The sequence below is a fragment of the Rhinolophus ferrumequinum genome, chromosome 18 (genome assembly GCF_004115265.2).
Source record: "Rhinolophus ferrumequinum isolate MPI-CBG mRhiFer1 chromosome 18, mRhiFer1_v1.p, whole genome shotgun sequence".
Classification (NCBI taxonomy): Eukaryota; Metazoa; Chordata; class Mammalia; order Chiroptera; family Rhinolophidae; genus Rhinolophus; species Rhinolophus ferrumequinum.
In genome coordinates, this window is record NC_046301.1 from 56,107,714 (window position 1) to 56,128,866 (window position 21,153).

The window sequence follows — 21,153 nt, forward strand, 5'->3', positions numbered from 1 at the left end:
AAGTGTTATTCACAAGATCCAGCACACAAGCAGATTGCTAAACATGCAAAGCAGCAGGAAACTGTTCTCAGTCGTGAATATGAAAGTCATTAGAAGCAGACCCAGAGGCGATCCAGACAGTGGGCGTAGCAGACAAGGGCGTCAGAATAACTGAATCATATGTTAAGGAAAACGAAGGAAACAAGTTGTTTCCTTCATGCTGAAAATGAAAGACAGGCTGAAAAACCTTCGCAGCAACCAAAGAAAAAGGACACATTGCTCTCAAAGGAGTAAGACTGCTAACTTTTCAAAAGAAGCTGTAGAAGTAGGAAGACCATGAATGGCATTTGACATCTAGAAGGGTGAATGCAATGAAAAACAGTTGCCAATCTAAAATTCTATGACCTAATAAAAAGTCTTCGAAAATGGCTCTCTTTGAGGACAATGGGGTTGCAGCTGCAGCGGGGCTCCCTTCTGCCGGCTCTGCCTGCTCTGCCCCTGACACCCCACTGTTTGCTCTCACCCAGGAACAAGTCGGTCAGGAAGCCGCACCAGCAGCCGTGGCTGTTGAAGATACTGGAAAGACGCCCGTGGAACCAGAGGTGGCGATTCGCCGAATTAGAATGACTCTAACCAGCCACAGCCTAAAATCCTTCGAGAAGGTGTGTGCTGCTGACTTGATCGGAGGCGCAAAAGAAAAGAATCTCCAAGTGAAAGGACCAGTTAGGATGTCTACTGAGACCCTGGGCATCACTACAGGAAAAACTCTCCGTGCGGAAGGTTCTAAGACTCGGGATTGGTTTCAGATGGGGACCCGCACCTCACTGCCTTGCACAGTGCTTCTAAGACTGTTAAGCAGATGATTTCCATCAGTATTGAGCCAGGAGTCCAGGTGGACATCACCATCGCAGATGCGGAAGTCAAACTTTTTAATAAATTGACTGTCAGTTGTTAAAAAAAAAAAAAAAAAAAAAGTCTTAAAAAATGCAAACAAAGATGTGTTCCGGTTTTTTAAAAAGCTGAAAGAATTAACAACAGAACTGCACTTCAAGAAACACTGAAGAGCGTTTTTCAGGCTGAAGGAAAATGATTTCATGTGCGGACACAGAGTTTAGGAATGAAGATCAATAGGAAACAAAACGTAAGTAAAGATAAGTGAATATTGACCGAAGAAAACAACGCTGCATAGTTTTACAACTTTTATGTAGGTCTAAACTTTTTCCAAATAAAATACTTTTAAAAAACGCATTGCACTGATTCTCCCAGACTAAAGATGATGGAAGAAGCCACTGCAAGGGATCCCCCAGTCTGCCTCTGAAGACTAGAGATGACGGGAGCCCCAGCAAGTGATATTTACACTCTGCATCCAACGGTAGAGCTGACAGAAGCCCCAGCAAGGGGCCACCGGTTCGCTCCAACGCTGCAGGCAACTGAGCCTCAGATAGCAACTGTCACCAGCAAATACAGATGATGGCGTTTGAGCAAGCAAGACCTCCATCCTCCTGAAAGTAAAAATGATGGAAATTCCCACAAGCAGTCCCCAGTCACTTCCAATGAGAGACATGACAGCAACCGCACAAGTGACCCCCTGCGCTGCTCCTCAGCACTAGAGAGTAAGGCGCCCCAGCCCAGTGACCCACCCAGTTTATGCCAACAAAGAAGGTGGGACCCAGAAAGTGACACTCTTAATCCCCACCAACGCTAGAAACAAGGAGCTATATAAAGAGACCTCTCCAGCCCCCCTGACTAGCGATAAGTGAGATCCCATGCGGTTACCCGCATTCTCCCTCCAGGTTAGAGACTACTGGACTTCCCACCAGAGACCCCTCCCTGTCACCTCAACACTTGAAAACTGGGAGCCCCAGGCAGGCAATGGACTTCCAGTTCCTCAGCCCCAAAGACAACAGGAATCCCAGCCTTGTAACCCCGGTTGCCGCCAACCTCACCGGGGCTCCATCCGATGATGGAAGCTTCAGCAAGTGATCCCCCATCACTCTCCAAGATTAGAGATGGTGGAAACCCCCAAAAGCAACTTACGATCTCCTACGCACAAAAGAAGAAAGGAGCCCAGCAAACGCCACAACGTTCTCACCCAACACAATGCCCAGCTTGACTCCCTTGACTCCCAAGACTACACAAGAGCGTCCTGGTGAATCCAAGTGACCCTGGTAGACCCAGTGTCCCTAGTGGACAAGGGTAGCCCTGCTAGATCTCACTGTCCTGGGAGGACCCCGGTGGTTCTGGTGGATTCAAGTTTCCCTGGAGAAACTTGGTGTTTCTTGTGGACTTCGTTGTCCCTGGTGGATCCAAGTTTCCCTGGAAACCCCCTTTTTCCTTGTGGACCCTGGTGTCTGGTGATTCCTTGGATTCCGGTGTCCCAAGTGGATTCCAGGATCAATCACAACCCAGTGACCCTAGACGACCTCAGTGTCCCTGGAGGATCCAGTGTCTTTGGAGGACCCCAGTGCTACTAAAGAACCATTGTGTTCCTGGAAATTGGTGTCCCTGGTGGGTTCCTGTATCCTTAGTGAATCCAAGGTCCTTGGAGGACCCTGGTGTCCCTGGTGGTCCCCAGTGTACCTAGTGGATCCATGTGTCCCCATTGGATCCAAGTATCCCTGGTGGATCCTGCTTTCCCTGGTAGATTTTAGTGTCCCTGGAGGACACCAGTGTCCCTGGTGAATCTGGGTGTCTTTTGCAACCTGCTGGCCTCAGAGGACATTAGTGTCCCTAAATAATATAAATATCCCTGGAGTTCCCCCAGTGTCCATGGAGGATTACAGTGTCTCTTGTGAATCCTGGTGTCCTTGTTGGATACCAGGCTCTTGGGGGATTCAAGCATCCTTGGTGCATCCCACTGTTCCCCGTGAATACAGGTCCCAGGAGAACCCCAGTGTCCCTGGTGGATCCTGCTGTCCCTGGTGGATCATACAGTTAGGATTAGGTTTAGGATTGGTTTTTAATTAGAGTTTGGTTTGGGGTTAGTGTTAATGGGGAGTCTAGGGCTGGGATAGGTTAAGGGTAACGGTTAGGGTTAAGTTTACTGTTAGATTTGGGGTTAGGGTTTGTGTTGTTTGAGTTTATGATTACAGTTAAGGTTAGAGTAAGGGTTTGAGTTAGCGTTGAGGTTAAGTTTTGGGTTCAAATTAGGGATTGTGTTAGGGTTGGTGTTGGGGTAACGGCTAGCTTTAGGCTGAGGTTTAGGGTTAGGGTTAGTTAGCTTTGAGGTTAGGGTTTGGGTTTCAAGCAGGTTTAGGATTAGCAATAGGGTTAGGGTATGGTGTATGGCAAGGGTTAGGATTAGGTTTGGTGTTAGTGTTAGGCTTTGAGTTAAGGTTAGGTTTGGATGAGGGTTAGACTTAACTTGGAGGTTAGGTTTTGGGTTTTAATTAGGGTTGGTTTAAATTTAAGGTTAGGGTGAGGACTCCAGTTATGGTTAGGTTTAGCATTAGGTTTAGGGGAAAGGTTAGGTTTTGAGTTAAATTAAGGGTCAGAGATGGGGTTAGTTTTAAGTTCATGATTTGGATTAGGGTTAGGGTAAGTGGGTAAGATTATGTTTCGATTTAAGGTGTGAATTTTGTGCTCAAGTTTAGATTTTTTTTATATATTCTTGCTTCATGTTAGAGTTAGATTTAGGGTTAGGTTAGGGTTTGCTTTGAGGTGAGGGTTTGAGTTTAAATTAGGTTTGGGGCTAGGGTTAGGCTTTGAATTAAGTTTAGGGTGTACGTTTAAGTACAGGGCTAGGGTTTTGGTTAGGGTTACGTTTTGGGTTAGGTTTGAGCTTAGATAGGAGAGTTTGGGTTTATGTTAGTGGTAGAGGTTAGGTTAGGGTTTGAGTTTTTCTTAAGATTACTGTTGTGGAGAGGGGTAAGCCTAGACTTAGGTATAGTGTTAGGGTTGGGGTTAGGGATAGACATAGTGTTAGGGTTAGGATTAAGGTTAGTTAGGGTTGATTTTATTTACACAGTTAGGTTTAGGGTTGGTTATAGGGTTAGGCTTAGGAACACGGAGTAGTTTGTGTATAAGGTTATGTTTACTGTAGGGCTAGGATAGTATTAGCGTAGGGTTTAAGTCAGGGTTGAGTTTAGGTGTTGGGTTAAGGTTATCGTATTGATTAGGGTTGATGTTTGGTATAGAGTTGTGGTTCAGATAAGGGTTAGAGTTAGGGGTAGGGTTACGAAGAGTGTTAGGTATAGATTAGGTTAGGGTTAGGGTTAAGGTGGAGGTTAGTTATAGGCTTAGATTTAGGGTCAGGTTTAAGGTTAGATTTAGGTTTGATGCTAGATATTAGGTTAGGTGAGGGTTAGGGTTAGGGTTAGGTATGAGGTTAGTTATAAGGTGAGATTTAGCTTTAGTATTAAGTTGGGGGTTATAGTTAGGTATAAGGTTAGGGTTAGGGTTAGTGGTAGAGGTTAGGTTATGATTTTGGTTTTGGTTAGAATTACGGTTGTGCACAGGGTTCGGTATAGACTTGGGCATATTGTTAGGGTTAGGGTTGAGGATAGATACAGGGTTAAGATTAGAGGTAGGGTTGCACTGATGTATAGGGTTAGCATTAAGTTTAGGGTTGGATTAGGGGTAGTTTGGGGATATGGAGAGGGTTGGGTTAGGGTTAGGTTAGGGTTAGGGTTAGGGTTTGGATAGAGGTTAGTTGTAGGCTTAGGTTTAGGGTTAGGCTGAGGCTTAGATTTAGGTTTGAGGTTTGATATTGGGTTAGTGTTAAGTTTATTGCTATGGTTAGGGTAGGGGCACGGAGGTTAGATAATAGCATTAGGGTTATTGTTGGGTTTAGGTATGAGTTTAGTTATTGGGTGAGATTTAGTTTTAGGGTTGTTTAAAGTTATGGTTATGGTTAGGGTTAGGGTTTTGTTTAGATTTAAGGTTAGGGTTAGGTTTGAAATTACATATAGGGTTAGGATTTAGGTTAGTGGTAGAGTTGATATTATTTGGGTTTTGGTTAGGATTAGGGTTATGGAGAGGGTTAGGTACAGGCTCAGGTATAGTGTTTATCATGTTTTTGTCATTTTGATGTTGTTGTGGGAGGAGGTGAGCACAGTGTTTACCTGCTCCACCATTTTGACCAGAAGTCCTATCATTACCTACTTTTGTCTGATGGATTTATTAGTTGCTGAGTGATATCTTCAACAATAATAGAGTATCTATGGTATTTATATCTTCCTTAAAAATTAGTTATTTTTAACTGAATCTCCTCTCCTTTATTCTCCAATGTGGTAATCATCTGGAGTTTTAGTAGAATGTGTTTTTAATGTCTTATTTTTAAAACGAATACTAATTTCCATACACTGATTTGTTTTTTCTTTTCCTCATGACTCCTGTTATGGTTTTCCAGTTTCACATTCCTTCTTCCTGAAGTACATTCTTTACTGGTTGTTTCACTAAAAGCCTAGGGGAGGTCAACTTTGAGACTGTATGTCAGAAAATGTCTTTATCTCTTTCTTTGACAGATAGCTTGGCCAGGTGCTTAATTTTTTTAGTCATTATTTTTGCTTCCTTGTTATTTAGTATTTCTGAGCCTCCATATCTTTGCGGGAATAAAATGAGAATAAGCCCTACAGATGGTGAGTATAACTGAGAACTTGCTGATCATGTTGCTTAGCAGATATGAAGCTGTCGATAATGATAGCTATTATTATCATTATTATAATCTTCAGAAACTGCATTCTCAGAGAACGACAGCTTAAGACTGAGGAGACAAAGTTCACATCAACAAAAGTGAATGGCTGGCATTACTGGGACATTAATTTCTAGCCATTGGGTATTTTCAGCTGCGGTCATCTGCAAACTGTGTGGAGATCATCTGTTCCTGCAAATCCAAGGCAGGATGGCACAGTCAGCCTCATGCCTGTGATGCTCTGAGCTGCTTACTGGGGAACTTCTGTTATAACTGTCTTGGTGGATTCTGTGCAGAAAAATATGAAAAAAAAAAACTATTTGCCCTCAGATTTGTACTGTATTATTCATCTTTCTATCCAAACATTTTAGAGCCTCGGTTTTACTCTAGATCCAGTCTTCCTAGATACCTTGTCATTTCAGCTCCCAAGTCCCAGGGCTGATTGCAGAGTCGTGTCTGATCCACTTCTTCCATCTTGCCCTATTTTCCACCTTGGAAGACTCACGAGGAAGGAGGTGCCATAGAGGCCAATTGATCTGGAAGTCCTCGTGAATCTGAACTTCAGAGAGTGAAGTAGTATAAGGGGAATTTGAGACAGCCATGGCTTTGGGGGTGGGGAAAATGGAGGAACAGAGGTGAGTTTGACGGTTGACACAAGAGTCAGGGGTGGTGTGTTGCAAAGATTCCTAAGAAGGGAAACCTTGCACTGAACAGGATATGATTGTATACTATGGCCATTTCTGTGCCAGTTTCGCTGATTCTGGTGTTCCTGAAGGACAAAGTGGTGTGAAACCACAAGACAGAACTTGCAGCTGCCTTCAGGGCTTAATGAAGGGAAAGGACTTTTATACTAGTCCCTGTGGACCAGACAAGGGACATGTCAAGAAGGGCCCAGAGACTGTGTTCGACCAATGTGGTTTATTTCTAATCCAGACAAGCTCCATTGGACTCTGGCTGGGAAAAGAGGGCCTCAGGCAGATCTAGTCATTGCAGCTTCCTCAAGTCTAAGTGTGGCACTTGGTAGTCCAGGCATCATTGCTGAATCTTGTAGTCTCTCTCCTTCTTCCGTAGACACATGGTAACCTGTGAAAGTGAGGAAGGGGCCTCAGAATGGACTGTTCACCTGCCCAGGTATGGCAGATGACAAGGGAAGAAGATGGCCAAAGCCACACAGACCAGACATGTCCTGTGTCTCTCTCCTTCCTTTCTTCATGTAATTTTCTCCCTCAGTCCTTCTTTTCCTTTCCTTTTTTTCTTTCACCTCTTTCTGTTTTTCTGCCACCCTTTACACTCTCATTTGTTCTACCATTTTCCCTCTGATTACCCCTCTCTCTCTCTCTCTTCCTCTTTCTCTCTCTCTCTCTCCTTCTTTCTCTCTCTCCCACATGCCCTAGCTTAATTGAGGTATAACTGACATACAATAAACTCCATACGTTTAAAGTAAATGCTTTGATAAGTTTTGATTATAACTTATTGAATCATCTCCATAATCAGATAAGGAACTCCCATCATCCTCCAAAGTGTCCTCATGCTTCTCTGCCATTTGCAGATACATTCTTATTCCCAGGCAACCACTGAACTGATTCTGTCCTTATAGCTAGGATTTTCTAGAATTTGTTTATAAATGGGATCATGAAATAAGTTTCCTCATCTGTCTTCTTTTATTCAGCGTAATTATTTTGAGATTTATGCATGTCATTGCATGTATTAATAATTCTTTCCTTTTTATTGGTGAATTATATTCCATTGTGGGAATACACCACAGTTTGTTTATCTATTCACCTGTTGATGGACATCTTGGTTGTTTCCCATCTGGGGCTAGTACAAACAAAACTATTATGAACATTTGTGCACACGTCTCTTTGTATGGATTTATGTTTTTGTTTCCCTTGGATAAATTTCCTAGGAGTGGAATGGCTGGATAAGTGTATATAACTTGTAAATAAACAACCAAGCTACTTTCACTTGCACTATCTGAGAGTTCCAGTTGCTTCACATATTCACCAACATTTTTTCTAGGCAGTATTTTAAAAATTTTAGCCATTCTCATAGGTAGTGGTACTTCTACCACTATAATAGACTTGTGACTTTCAGTTACATTTCCCGAATAACTACTACTGAGAAGAGAAACAGGCAAGCCACACACAGAGACTGGGAACAGTATTTGCCAAACATACGCCCACCAGAGGACTTGTATTTACAATAGTCACGTGCCACATAAGAACAAAGATGTGTTCTGAGAAATGTGTCATTAGGGGATTTCTTCATTGTGCAAACATCACGGAGTGCACTTACGTAAACCTAGATGGTAGACCCTCCTACACACCTGCACTGTATGGTGTACCTATTTCTCTGAGACTACAAGCCTGTACAGCACGTGATTAAATCAAGCACAAATGAAAATGATGTAATCATGAGAGGCAGTAAACATGAGATGTATGAGCCTGCTGCCAGCATAACACAGCATACTGCTTTACAGCAAACTTTTTTTTAATAAATAGAGTACACTAAAAAATAGTGACAAAAAGTATGGTATAGCAAATACATAACTAGCAATATACTTCTTTATTATCATCAGCAAGTACTATGTACTATACACAATTGTATGTTCTACTTTTATATGCGCAGCAATGCAGGTTTGTTTACACGAGCATGACCACGAACGTGGGAGTGATGTGTTTTGCTATGACTTTACTATGCTTACAATGTCACTGGGTGATAGGAATTTTTCAGCTCCATCAAAATCTTATGGGACCACCATCATATATGCAGTCCTCCATTGGCCAAAATATTGTTATGTGAGCACGTGACTATCTGTACAAAACTCTTACAACCTGATAGCAAGAAGATCAGCATCACTTTCTTCCTTACCAGGAAACAGAAGAGCAGGCATATGATGAGAACCAGGAGTGCTGCCAGGCAGATGAGGATGATAGCCCAGAAGGGGAGGTCTGGGGACACGAGTGCTGGAGTGAGCCACCTCCTGTCATTCCCACACGGCCCCCGCTGTCCCCCCCACACACACACTGTGCCTCAACGGTCCTTGACAGGGGCTGGCCAATTGCCATCATCATCCGACTTCTTGTGCACATGGTTCTCTTGGATGAGACACAGCATCAAGATATTCCCTCCCCACCCTGGGCTGGGGCTGCTGGGAGGCTTACCAGGGTTCTCAGTCAAGGCATCATGTCTGTTTGGAGAATACCCTGGAAGTGAACAAAATAAAGAATGCGTGTTTGTGTGTTTTACTCTTTTTAATGCAACTTTTCAAATACGCAGAAAAATAGAACAATACCATAAACTTCCATCACCTAGAGTTAGCGATGAATATCGTAACCAATTCAAACACTATTTCATTCAATGCACGAATTATTAACACTGGTCTCTATTGCTTCATCCCACATTTCCACTGAAATCCATACCAGTAAAATAGACATCATGATGTTTCACCCCATTTCAGCGCACGTCTCTAAGAAATGAGGACGCTTTGCTACATAAGCCAAGGCCATTATCACACTACAAAAAGGTATTAAATGAAATCGAATCCATACGTCTGGGCATAGAGGGCTGGACCATTTTATGATGGTCGGGGGAAAATGGATCGCCACAGTTGGCAAGCCCACGGGATCTCTATAAATATGCAAATCCCCACTCAAAAGCTCTATTTTCTGCCTACAAACACATTCAGCCCCTTCTCCTTTACTGAGTCGTTTTATACTCATTTTCTAGGATTCATCTACAAAATAATTTCCTCCAGGAAGCCTTCTCTGATTACCACTCCCAAGTATGGATCGGTTCACATCAAATCATTTATAGTTGACAATTGCCTATTCTTGTTAGTCCCAACGACAACATAAACTCCACGAGGGGAGGGACACATAGCACCTATTGGGCACGGGGGGCAGGGGAAGCTGAAGCTCCCCTATTTCTTCCCAGCAGCAACTTAAAACAAATTTTATACTTTTTCTTTATTAATCAAAATAATGTTCTCTCCAACTTTCCACCACTGTCCCAGGGTGGGAATTAAACTTTAGGCTATTTTGGTGAACTTAGTCCAATGTAATAATCTAGGTAAATACTCATTTTGCTTTCAACTTCCAGATTTCTTCTCCCTACCTTTGCTCCTATGCAAGCTGAACTCTGGATATGCCACTGGCAGTGGATGGAATCCCTGGCTCAAAGTTTTTATGGCACTTTCAGGAGGCTAAGGGGCTTTTGGATCCTTACTGGTCACTGTGGCAGAGACGGTAATTGTTGTCTGCTCCCTGGACTCTTAAGATGTGATGTCCAATATGGAGCTGCCACAGGGACTTCTTAAATTAAAATTAATTTTAATTAAATAAAAAATCTGGTACCTCAGTAACATTAAAAATCAGTAATGATAAAAATCGGTCATATTAGCCATCTGTCAGATACTCAATAGCTACATCTGGCTAATGTACTGGATAACATAGATAGAAAACGTTTCCAGCATTGCAAAAAATCCGATTGGATGGCGGTGACCTAGAGCAGAACTGGGCAATCTACAGCCTGTGGGCCGAATCAGACCCATTGCCTCTTCTCATACAGCCTGTGAAGCAGAAAACAGGTCTCCCCCATCACACCTGTCAAGGCTGCTTCATACATAGTTTGCTGGAGAAGGCCCTCACTGACCATCTGGTCAACTGGCTTTCAGTACAGAGATAAGGAAACAGAAGTCCACAGAAGGAAAGGACTATCCTGAGGTCACAGAGCTGTCAAGGAGAAGGAAAATACCTCCTTATTTCACTGGGTGTCCTTTTCTCTCCCTCAATGGTGGGTAAAACCTGGGGGTCTGTACCACCTCCTGCCAGCCTGAGAAAGTTCAATGTTTAGGCCTCCAGGTCCCCAGGAAAGGCCCCAGGTGTGGAAACTGGACCCGCCCACTCCTGCCCCAATGACCAGGAAGCCTTACCATCCACGAGGACACTGCTCCTGTCCAGGGTGAAGTTCTGCAGCTGGGTACCATTCTGGGTCAGCCATAGGAATTCCTCATAGATGGCAACTCTGTCTATTCTCTGCGCCCGTGGTGAGACATTACACTGGGAGTCCACCCCAGTGTGGTTGCTGTAGGGGACAGACCTGGAAGGACACAGGGACGAACTGGAATATCTGGAATTCTACCCCGATTCCAGGTTTTCTGCTTCTGGGTTCTGTCCAAGAGAACTTCCTACAATAATTAAACATTTGCGTCTGTACTATCCAATACAGTCATTCTTAGCCACAAGTTGCTATTGAGCATTTAAAATGTGGCCCATATGTGAATTTCCATGTAAGTTAATGTAATGTAATTCGTTTATAAATAAATAGCCACAGGGAGACCATTTTTGAAATGTTGGAATAAGAACTTCTGAAAATCCATGAAAACAATAAGAACAGAGTAAAACTGGTCAAAATCAACTTTTCAAACATCTGAAAACGAATCAAAGGCTTGCAACAATCTCAGGAGTATTTAGTTAAGAAAATGGCTGAATTATGGTAAAGAGAATAAGCGCTGTGGCATTATAAGTTGTACTATTCTCATTCTGCCCTCACAATGCGCTCAGTAACTTTGAAAACCATCAATCTCAGAACCAGGGTAACTGAAAAACAGCAGCCAAGTAGCGATAGTAGGTTTGGAACTCCCCAAAAGATGCATCCCAATTTGTTTCTATTTGACCTGTCTAGCAACTTGAGAAATATCCCCATTTTCAGGGCTTGTCTTTATTTGACTCAGAGCTTGCTCAGTGAGGAAAGCTCGTCCTAAGGAACTTGTTAAAAAACAGGCATTGGTAACTGTTTTGCATTGTAGCTGCATAAAAGGAGCAATATCAATTGAGGCAGGCCAGAGGTAAGCCAAACACTTAAAATAAAAATTAAGGGAATGGGGGCTTTGAAAATCTCCAGTGTATTTGAGGTAATCTAGAAGGCCACACATGTGTAGGGCTGTGTACAGGTCCAGGGAAGACCTGAACAAGTCTTAATCACTCATCTTTATCCAAAAAGTTAGCTTGATACACAAAAAAATTGATTAATGCAATCCACCATGGTAGTAGCATAAAGTACAAATACCACATTATCTTAATATAAACATACAAAAGAGAATTTTACAAAATACATCTTTCATGATTAAAAAGTAAAACACTTAATGGATTGAAGATAAAAAGAAACCATCTCAACCTGACAAATGGCATCCAAGGAAAACCCACAGATAACATTACAGTTAATGACGAAAGACAAAAAAATATCCCCTAAGGCCAGGAACAAGACAAAAATGCCCTCATCTCCGATGTTAATCACATTTTACTAGAGGTTCTAGTGAGGGCAATTTGGCAAGAAAAAGAAATAAAAGGCATCCAGATTGGAAAGGAAGATATAAAACGATTTCTTTTTGCAGGTGACATGATATAATATATGGAAACTCCAAATAAACACACACACACATGCACACACACACACACAAGCATACACAGTATGTGAATAGTGTCTCAATAGGTGTATAAAAAATGTTAATTGCCACACGTGGTTAGTGACTACACTAGTGGGCAGCACGATTAGACTGTTGGATTTTAAGTCTGTCTTGTGAGAGCCTCTCATGTCCCATGAATCCCAGCACTAGGTACCTCCATCTCTGTTGGTTTACACAAGCTCTCTTGAGTTTCTAAGCCAGGTGTGCTCGCTGGTTTAGGAAAAAGCGGTTACTTGTTTGTTTGTTTAAGTAAGAGCTCTATATTCCTAGGGCTCTCTTCCACCACAGCGAGGAACCGAGAAATTTTAGCGTAGAGACACTCTTACTTAAAGAAGACAGTGTGTCTTTTATTTAAAAGAGAAGTTTACAGACGTTGAAAGCATGGTGGTGTGAGGGGTCCCCTTGGCCTCTCCCCTTGAAGTTACAACTAGTTAAACAGCTATTATTCAACAAAGGATGCCCTGCACAACACACAAGCGTGTCTCAGAGATCCACACAATGAAGCATCTGAAGGTGGACAAATCAGAGTGAGCAGGATTGGAGGGAAGGGAGAAGAGCAGTGACGGGTCCTGTGGAAGTAGCCTGGAACTCACTGCAGTTCTCAAAAAAGGAGAGGACTCAGGCTGCAGGTGCACTCTCTGTGGGCCCGAGCATTCCTGCCTGAGTGATCAGTATATAATATGGTTGAACTCAGTGATCGGGACAGACACCTCAGGGCAAAGACCTAATACAGAAGTGTGACAGCTGTGTTCTAGCAGCTGCTACTGCCAGGCAGAAAACAAAGCCATAGAGCTGTCCATCTCCCCCCACCATCCCAGAGCTCACCTGCCACACACCTCCCAAAGCTAGCAGCAGGACCCAATAGAAACTATAGCAGTGAGGGTTGGGTTACTAAGCACAATATCTATAGCGCTGAGAACTGGAGAGACAGTTTCTGAGCAGCAGATGCACACTGCAGCTAATCCCAGTAAGAAGGGTGGAGATACAAAGATGAGGTAGCTGTGTCTGGCAGTCACCATTACTGGGAGGAGAACAAAGCCTCAAACACACCAGCGCCTTCTCCCAGCCCACCCCACCCCCACCCTTCACAGCTGATCCCAGCAGGGGTACCTGGGGCACCTCAGGCAGTACAGCACTGCACCTGACAGCAGGAGAAGCACTGGGATTTCAGGGGTTCAGAATGCCTCCACACGCTCCCATAGAGGTGGTGACCTGAGACGGAGCTGACCTTGTCACAGCAGAGTCACTCATATCCCCAGGGAATACAAGGGATCTCCCCCCACCCAGCAGAAATCTGAAAAGCCAACCAGAGCAGTGCAAGAGAAAATAAAATGCTCTAGCGCCACCTACTGGAAAACAAGAGAAAGACCTCTTCTTATCAACCTGCAGCAGAATTCACTCCCATAGATGCCTACCTAGGCAGAGAAAGAATCCATCAAATGATTTGAACAACCAAGGTACAAGGCAGAACAGGAAAAAAAAGAAAGAAAAATCTTCAGAAAATAAACTTAAAGACATGGAAATATGTGACTTAAATGACAGAGATTTCAAGATTGCAGTTCTGAAAAAACTCAACAAGATGCAAGAAAACTCAGATAGGCAGTTTAATGAACTCAAATAAAGTCAACAAACAAAATGAATAATTTACCAAAGAGATTGCAAATTTAAAAAAGAACCAAATAGAATTTCTAGAGCTGAAGAACTCAATAAAAGAGATGAAGAATGAAATAGCAAACTTAGGAAATAGAGCTGACCAGATGGAGGAAATCTGTAAACCATGCAGATGGAAGAAGAGAGAGACTTGAGAGTTAAAAGAACTCTACAAGAACTATCTGACTCTATCAGAAAAAGTGATATAAGAATAATGGGTATATCAGAAGGAGAATAGAGAGAGAGAAGGACACAGAGAGCCTAGTCAAACAAATAGTTATGAGCACTTCCTAAACCTATGGAAAAAACTGGATCCTTGAATCCAAGAAACAAACAGAACAATTATCTCAACTCCAAAAGGCCTTCTCCAAGGCATATTATGGTAAAACTATAAAAAATTAATGACAAAGAGAAAGTCCTTAAGGCAGCCAGGGAAAAGATGGGAACCTATAAAGGAAAGCCCATTAGATTATCATCAGATTTTTTTCAGCAGAAACTCTATAAGCTAGGAGGGAGTGGAATCAAATATTCAAACTATTAGAAGAGAGAAACTACCAGCCAAGAATAATGTATCCAGCAAAATTATCCTTTAGATATGAAGGCATAATAAAGACCTGTCTAGACATACAGAAGCTGAGGGAATTTTCCACCACAAGGCCTGCATTACAGGAAATACTGAAGGGGTTTTTTTACCTAAAACAAAAAGACACAAAACTGTGAGTAAGGTGACTGACAGAGAGAAGCAGGAAATTGCAACCTGTATTCAGAATAGGGCACTATACACTTAAATATAACACAAAGGTTAAAGGAGGTAAAAACATAAAAAAAGAAAAAGAAAAGAAGGTAATTGCAACTTGGAAATGAACTCACAGCATAAATAGGGACAATTTGTGACAATAAAAACATAAAAGGGAAGGAGGTAAAGTTCTGAATTTGCAAAAAGGAATGGAGATAAGATGCATGCAGAAGAAAAAGGACTACTGTATACATGAAACTTTCTTTTACATAAACATAATGGTAACCACACAAAAAAATTCACAACTGAGACATATCCCATAAAAAAAGAGAAAACAGGAAAAAAACATACAATACCACTAAACTAACAAACAGAAAGACAAGGAAAAAGAAACAATGGAAACACAGAGCTACCAGAAAACAAAAGATAAAATGGCTATAGGAAATCCTCATATATCAATAATCACTCTAAATGTAAATGATCTGAATTCACCAATAAAAAAAGCAGAGTAGCAGATTGGCTCAAAAAACAAAACCCAACCAAATGTTGCTTATAAAAGATACATCTTAGCTGCAAAGACAAATATAGGCTCAAAGTGAAAGGTTGGAAAATAATACTCCAAACAAATGGCATCTGGAGAAAAGTTGGTGTAGCCATACTTATATTTGATGAAATAGACTTCAAGATAAAAGACATAACAAGAGACAAAGATGGATATTTCATAATGATAAATGGGACAATATATCAAGAAGACATAACATTTACCAATATATATGTTCCCAATCAGGGAGCATCACAATATATAAAGCAATTATTAACAGAACTAAAGAAAGAAACTGACAAAAACACAATTCTAGTAGGGGACCCAAATAGCCCATCGAGAACTATGGTTAGTTCATCCAAACAGAAAATCAATAAGGAAATATCAGTCTTAAATGACGTATTAGACCAAATGGACATACTTGACATTTATAGAATCTTTCATCTCAGAACACCAGATTATACATTCTTCTCTAGTGCACATGGAACATTCTCAGGATTGACCATATGTTGGGACCCAAAACTAGCCTGAACAAATTTAAGTAGATTAAAATCATACCAAGCATATTCTCCAACCACAATGTTTTGAATTTGGAGATTACTGCAAAAAGAAAGTGTGAAATACCACAAATATGTGGAGATTTATGCTACTAAACATGCTACCAAACAACAACTGGGTCAAAGGTAAAATAAAAGGAGATATCAAAAGATACATAGAAACAAACAAGAATAAAAATACAACATATCAATATTATTGGGATGCCGTAATAAGAGGAAAATTTACATCATTGCAGGCCTATCTAAAGAAACAAGAAAAATCCCAAATAAACAATCTAACATTACATCTAAAAGAATTAAAAAAAGAAAAACAAATGAAACCCAAAGTCAGCAGAAGGAAGGAAATAATAAAAATTAGCAGGATTAAATGAAATAGAGAACAAAGAGTAGGAAAAAATTAATGCAACAAAGAGCTGGTTCTTTGAAAAGATTAACAAAATTGACAACCCCATAGCTAGGCTTACTAAGGAAAAAAGAGAAAAGACACAAACAAAATCAGAAATGAAAGAGAAGTTACAACGGATACCACAGAAATATGAAGAATCATACAAGAATACTATGACAGGCTGTATGCCACCAAATTCAATAACCTAGAAGAAATGGACAAGTTTTTAGAAATATATAACATTCCTAGACTGAATCATGAAGAACTGGAAAATCTAAATAGACCAATCAACAGTAAGAAAATGGAAACAGTCATCTGAAACCTTGCCAAAAGCAAAAGTCCAGGACAAGATGGCTTTACTCGTGAATTCTACCAAACAAAGATGATTTAATACCTATCCTTCTCAAACCCTTCCCAAAAAACTGAAGAAGAGGCAATACTCTCTAATTCATTTTATGAGGCCAAAATTACCCTGACACCAAAACCTAGTAAAGATAACACAAAAAAGAAAACCAAAAGACCAATATCTGTTATGAATACAGATGCAAAAATCCTAAACAAAATACTAGCAAGTCAAATATAATACATTAAAAAGATTATACATCATGACAAAGTGAGGTTCATTCCAGGGGCATAAGGATGGTTCAACATATGCAAATTGATCAATGTCATACACCACATTCACAAAATAAAAGATAAAAATTATATGATCATATCAACAGATGCAGGAAAAGCATTTGACAAGACACAACATCAATTTATGGTTAAAATGCTTAACAAAATGGGTATTAAAAAAAAAGTACCTCAAACATAATAAAGGCTATACTCTCTGCTAATATTATACTTAATGGTGAAAAACTGAAAGCTTTTCCTTTATGATCAGCAACAAGACAAGGATGCCCCTCTCACCACTGTTATTCAACATAGTGTTGGAAGTACTAGGCAGAGCAATTAGGCAAGATAAAGAAGTAAAAGGGATCCAAATTGAGAACAAAGAATTTAAATTGTCCCTTTATGAAGATGACATGATTCCCTAAAGATTCCACCAAAAAACTATTAGAAACAATAAACAAAAACAGTAAAGTAGCAGTAATGTACAAAAGTCCATTGCATTCCTATATGTTAACAATGAAATTTCAAAAAAAGAAATAAAAGGAACAATTCCTTTTGCAATTGCAACAAAAAGAATAAAATACCTGGGAATAAACTTAACAAAGGATGTGAAGGACCTATACACCAAAAACGATAAGACATTACTAAAAGAAATTGAAGAAGACACAAAGAAATGGAAAGATATTCCATGTTCACGGCTTGGAAGAATCAATATAGTTAAAATGGCCATATTACTCAATGCAATATAAAGAGTTAATGCAATCCACATCAAAATCCCAAGACATTTTTAAAAGAAATGGAACAAAAAATTCATCAGATTTATATGGAACCACAAAGGACTCCAAACAGCCAAAGCAATCCTAAGAAAAAAAGAGTAAGATTGGTAATATCACACTCTCTGACTTCAGCTTGTACAACAAAGTGACAATAATCAAATCAGCATGGTATTGGCAGAAAAATAGACACACAGACCAATGGAACAGAATTGAGAACCCAGGAATAAATCCACATATAGATGGGCCCAAAGACATACAATGGAGAAAAGAAAGCCTCTTCAATAAATGGTGCTGGGAAAATTGAAAAGCCACATGCAAAAGAGTGAAAGTAGACTGCTATCTGTCACCGTATACTAAAATTTACTCAAAATGGATCAAAGACCTAAACATAAGACCTGAAACACTAAACTGCATAGAAGAAAGCATAGGTACTAAACTTACGGATTTTGGGCTTAGAGAAGATTTTATGAATTTGACCTAAAAGGTAAGAGAAGTAAAAGCAAAAATAAATAAATGGGACTGTATCAATCTAAAAAGTTTCTGCACAACAAAAGAAATCATCAACAAAACAAGGAGATAACAAATTAAACAGGAGAAGATATCTGTAAACAATTCCTCTGATAAGGGGCTAATATCCAAAATACATAAGGAACTTAATAAATCAACAACCAAAAAACAAACAATGTAATGAAAACTGTGCAGAGGACCTGAACAGACACTTCTCCCAAGAAGACATATAAACGGCCAACAGATATATGAAACGATGCTCAACTTCATTAGCTGTTAGGGAAATGCAAATCAAAAATAGTGCAACCACTATTGAAAACAATAATGGAGTTTCCTAAAAAAAAATTAAGAATAGAATTACCATTTACACTGTTGGTGGGAATGTAGACTGGTGCAGCCAATATGGAAGGCAGTGTGGAGGTTCCTCAAAAAATTAAGAATAAAATTACCATATGACCCAGCAATCCCTCTCTTGGGTATCTACCAAAAAAATCTGAAAACATTTATCCATAAAGATATATGTGCTCCAATGTTCATTGCAGCTTGATTTACGGTGGTCAAGACATAAAAACAACCAAAATGTCCTTCGACAGATGATTGGATAAAGAAGATGTGGTATATATACACAATGGAATACTACTCTGCCATAAAAAAGATGAAATAGTGCTATTTGTGACAACATGGATGGATTTTGAGATTATTATGCTAAGCAAAACAAGTCACACAGAAAAAGTCAAGAACCATATGATTTCACTGATATGTGTGGTATATAAAAATGAAAGCAACAAAGGAACAAGACAAACAAACAAAAAAACAAAATCTCATAGACACAGACAATAGTTTAGTGGTTACCAGAGGGTAAGAGGGGAGGAGGGTGGTAGATGAGAGAAAACGGGGTCAAATATATGGTGATGGAAGGAGAACTGACTCTGGGTGGTGAACACGCAATGTGATCTATAGATGATGTATTACAGAACTGTACACTTGAAACCTATGTAATTTTACGACCATGTTTCCCCAAAAATAAGACCTAGTCAGACAATCAGCTCTAATGCATCTTTTGGAACAAAAATTAATATAAGATCTGGTATTATATTATATTATACCCAGTATTATATTATATCATATTATACCCAGTATTATATTATATTATATTATATTATATTATATTATATTATATTATATTATATTATATTATATTATATTATATTATATTATATTATATTATATTATATTATATAAGAGCAGGTCTTATAGTAAAATAAGACCGAGTCTTATATTAATTTTTGCTCCAAAAGACACATTAGAGCTGACTGTCTGGCTAGGTCTTATTTTCAGGAAAACACGGTAACAATTGTCACCCCAATAAATTTTTTAAAAAGGCAAGTGTTATGATTTAGAAGAGAAGATGAGACAAAAGCAAAAAAAAGGTTTACAGAGCCCTTAGGTCCTGATTTGGAACTCACCTGAATGCTAAAACCTGACAGTCAGAAAAAGAACTCTTGATGCTGCTGTTTCGGAAGAGCTGGTTGAGCTGAAAGACAGGGTCATGTTTCTTTCATCAGAATCCCAGGCTGGTGGCCTCAGAGAATGCTGAGCAAATTTCCCCACCTACGTTTTCTTGTCTCAACAAACAGTAGCCCAGGTATGTGTACTAAAAAATGCCTTGTTCCAGGGTATGACGTAGCTACATGATCCTGGGCCAGCTACTGGACTTCCCGGTGTCTATTTCTTCATTTGTAAAGTGGGAATAAGAACGTGTATTCATGAATTGTTATGAAAAGTCACCATTTGACTACCTAGCATCCACAGGTCAGTCCCTACATGGGAACAGAGTGGACACAACTCCCTTCTCACCGCGTTCTCAATACTTCTCTTGTTCCGCTGGTGTTTGGTGGTGTCTGGCTGGGCTATGTCCTGGAAATATGGCAGATTGGTGACAGTGAAATTCAGTTGGAAATGCTGGGGGCTGGGACTGCTTGTTGCTTTGTCTGCCTGCAGATGAACTGATGGCTTCACTTCTAAAATAAAACAAAGTATAAAAAGTCCCATATCTGGGGAAGGTTTTCACAAAGAGGTCGTTTGAGCCAGTTGACTTATTTCTGGTAATGTGCCCTGAAATGGGTTTTTAAAGATGGGATATAAAAGACCCTCCATCTACCTATCCACCGGTGCATATACCAGGTTGGACAATTAAATTTGCAAGCTCATTGCAACGATGTTGCTAACCTTTTTGATATCAGAGGGATTTTTCATTGTGAATTTGTACCCACTGGACAGTTAACCAAGTTTACTATTTGGAAGTGCTGAAAAGGCTGTGTGAAAAAGTTAGACGACCTGAACTTTTCACCAACAATTCATGGCTCTTGCATCACGACAATGCACCAGCTCACACGGCACTGTCTGCGAGGGAGTTTTTAGCCAGTAAACAAATAACTGTATTGGAACACCCTCCCTAATCCCCTGATCTGGCCCCCAATGACTTCTTTCTTTACCTGAAGATAAAGGAAATATTGAAAGGAAGACATTTTAATGACATTCAGGACATCAAGGGCAATACGACGACAGTTCTGATAGCCATTCCAGAAAAAGAGTTCCAAAATTGCTTAGAAGGGTGGACTAGGTGCTGGCATCGGTGCATAGCTTCCCAAGGGGAGTACTTTGAAGGTGACCGTAGTGATATTCTGCAATGTGGTATGTAGCGCTTTTTCTAGGATGAGTTCGCGAACTTAATTGTCAGAACTAGTAGTCATCTGTCTACCTGTCCAAACCTTTTTCTTTCCATCAAGTGCTGTGAGAGTTCACTAGAATGTCGGGGAAAGGAGGCCTGGCCTCTCCGGGGCATAGCGGGTAAGGGAAGGTGCTGACCATCCTGTACTGTCTGTCACACACCTCTGCTGACCTGGACTCTGAATGTATCTTACTGTCTCTGGTCTTCTTCCTCCTGCCAATCCATTCTCCATGCAGCACGCAGAGGATCAGCTTTTGAAAGCAGAACTCTGAGTGTGTTGTGTTCCTCCACAAACCCCTAGAAAGTCCCTGCCCACCTCCTTAGCTTCAACTGTCACCTCTCTTAGGTCAAAACATACATACCAGCCACACCACATTACTTACAGCTTCCCTAAGTGTGCCACGCTCTTTCTATCTTCTGGGCTAAAGCCACATGTAGCACAACTATCCATCTCTTCCCACAGGCTAGGTCACGTTCTCTATCACATCTCAGTTTCCTTCATCACTTCCTTATGAAACATTCTTTTTTCTTTTTTTCTTTTTTTTTTTTTTTAAGGAGGGCGCAGCTCACAGTGGCCCATG

At 40.5% G+C, this 21,153-nt stretch overlaps 1 protein-coding gene across 1 annotated transcript in view; it reads right to left on the reverse strand.

The window, feature by feature from the left end:
• Window positions 1-6,298: 6,298 nt before the first annotated feature.
• Window positions 6,299-21,153, reverse strand: part of MUC16 (mucin 16, cell surface associated) — an 81,303-nt gene continuing 66,448 nt past the window's right edge. Inside the window, 7 exon segments of the mRNA XM_033135468.1 lie at window positions 6,299-6,638; window positions 6,641-6,694; window positions 8,483-8,562; window positions 8,776-8,817; window positions 10,545-10,711; window positions 19,308-19,375; window positions 19,699-19,862. Coding sequence (XP_032991359.1) covers window positions 6,582-6,638; window positions 6,641-6,694; window positions 8,483-8,562; window positions 8,776-8,817; window positions 10,545-10,711; window positions 19,308-19,375; window positions 19,699-19,862 — 632 coding nt within the window. The 3' untranslated portion in view covers window positions 6,299-6,581.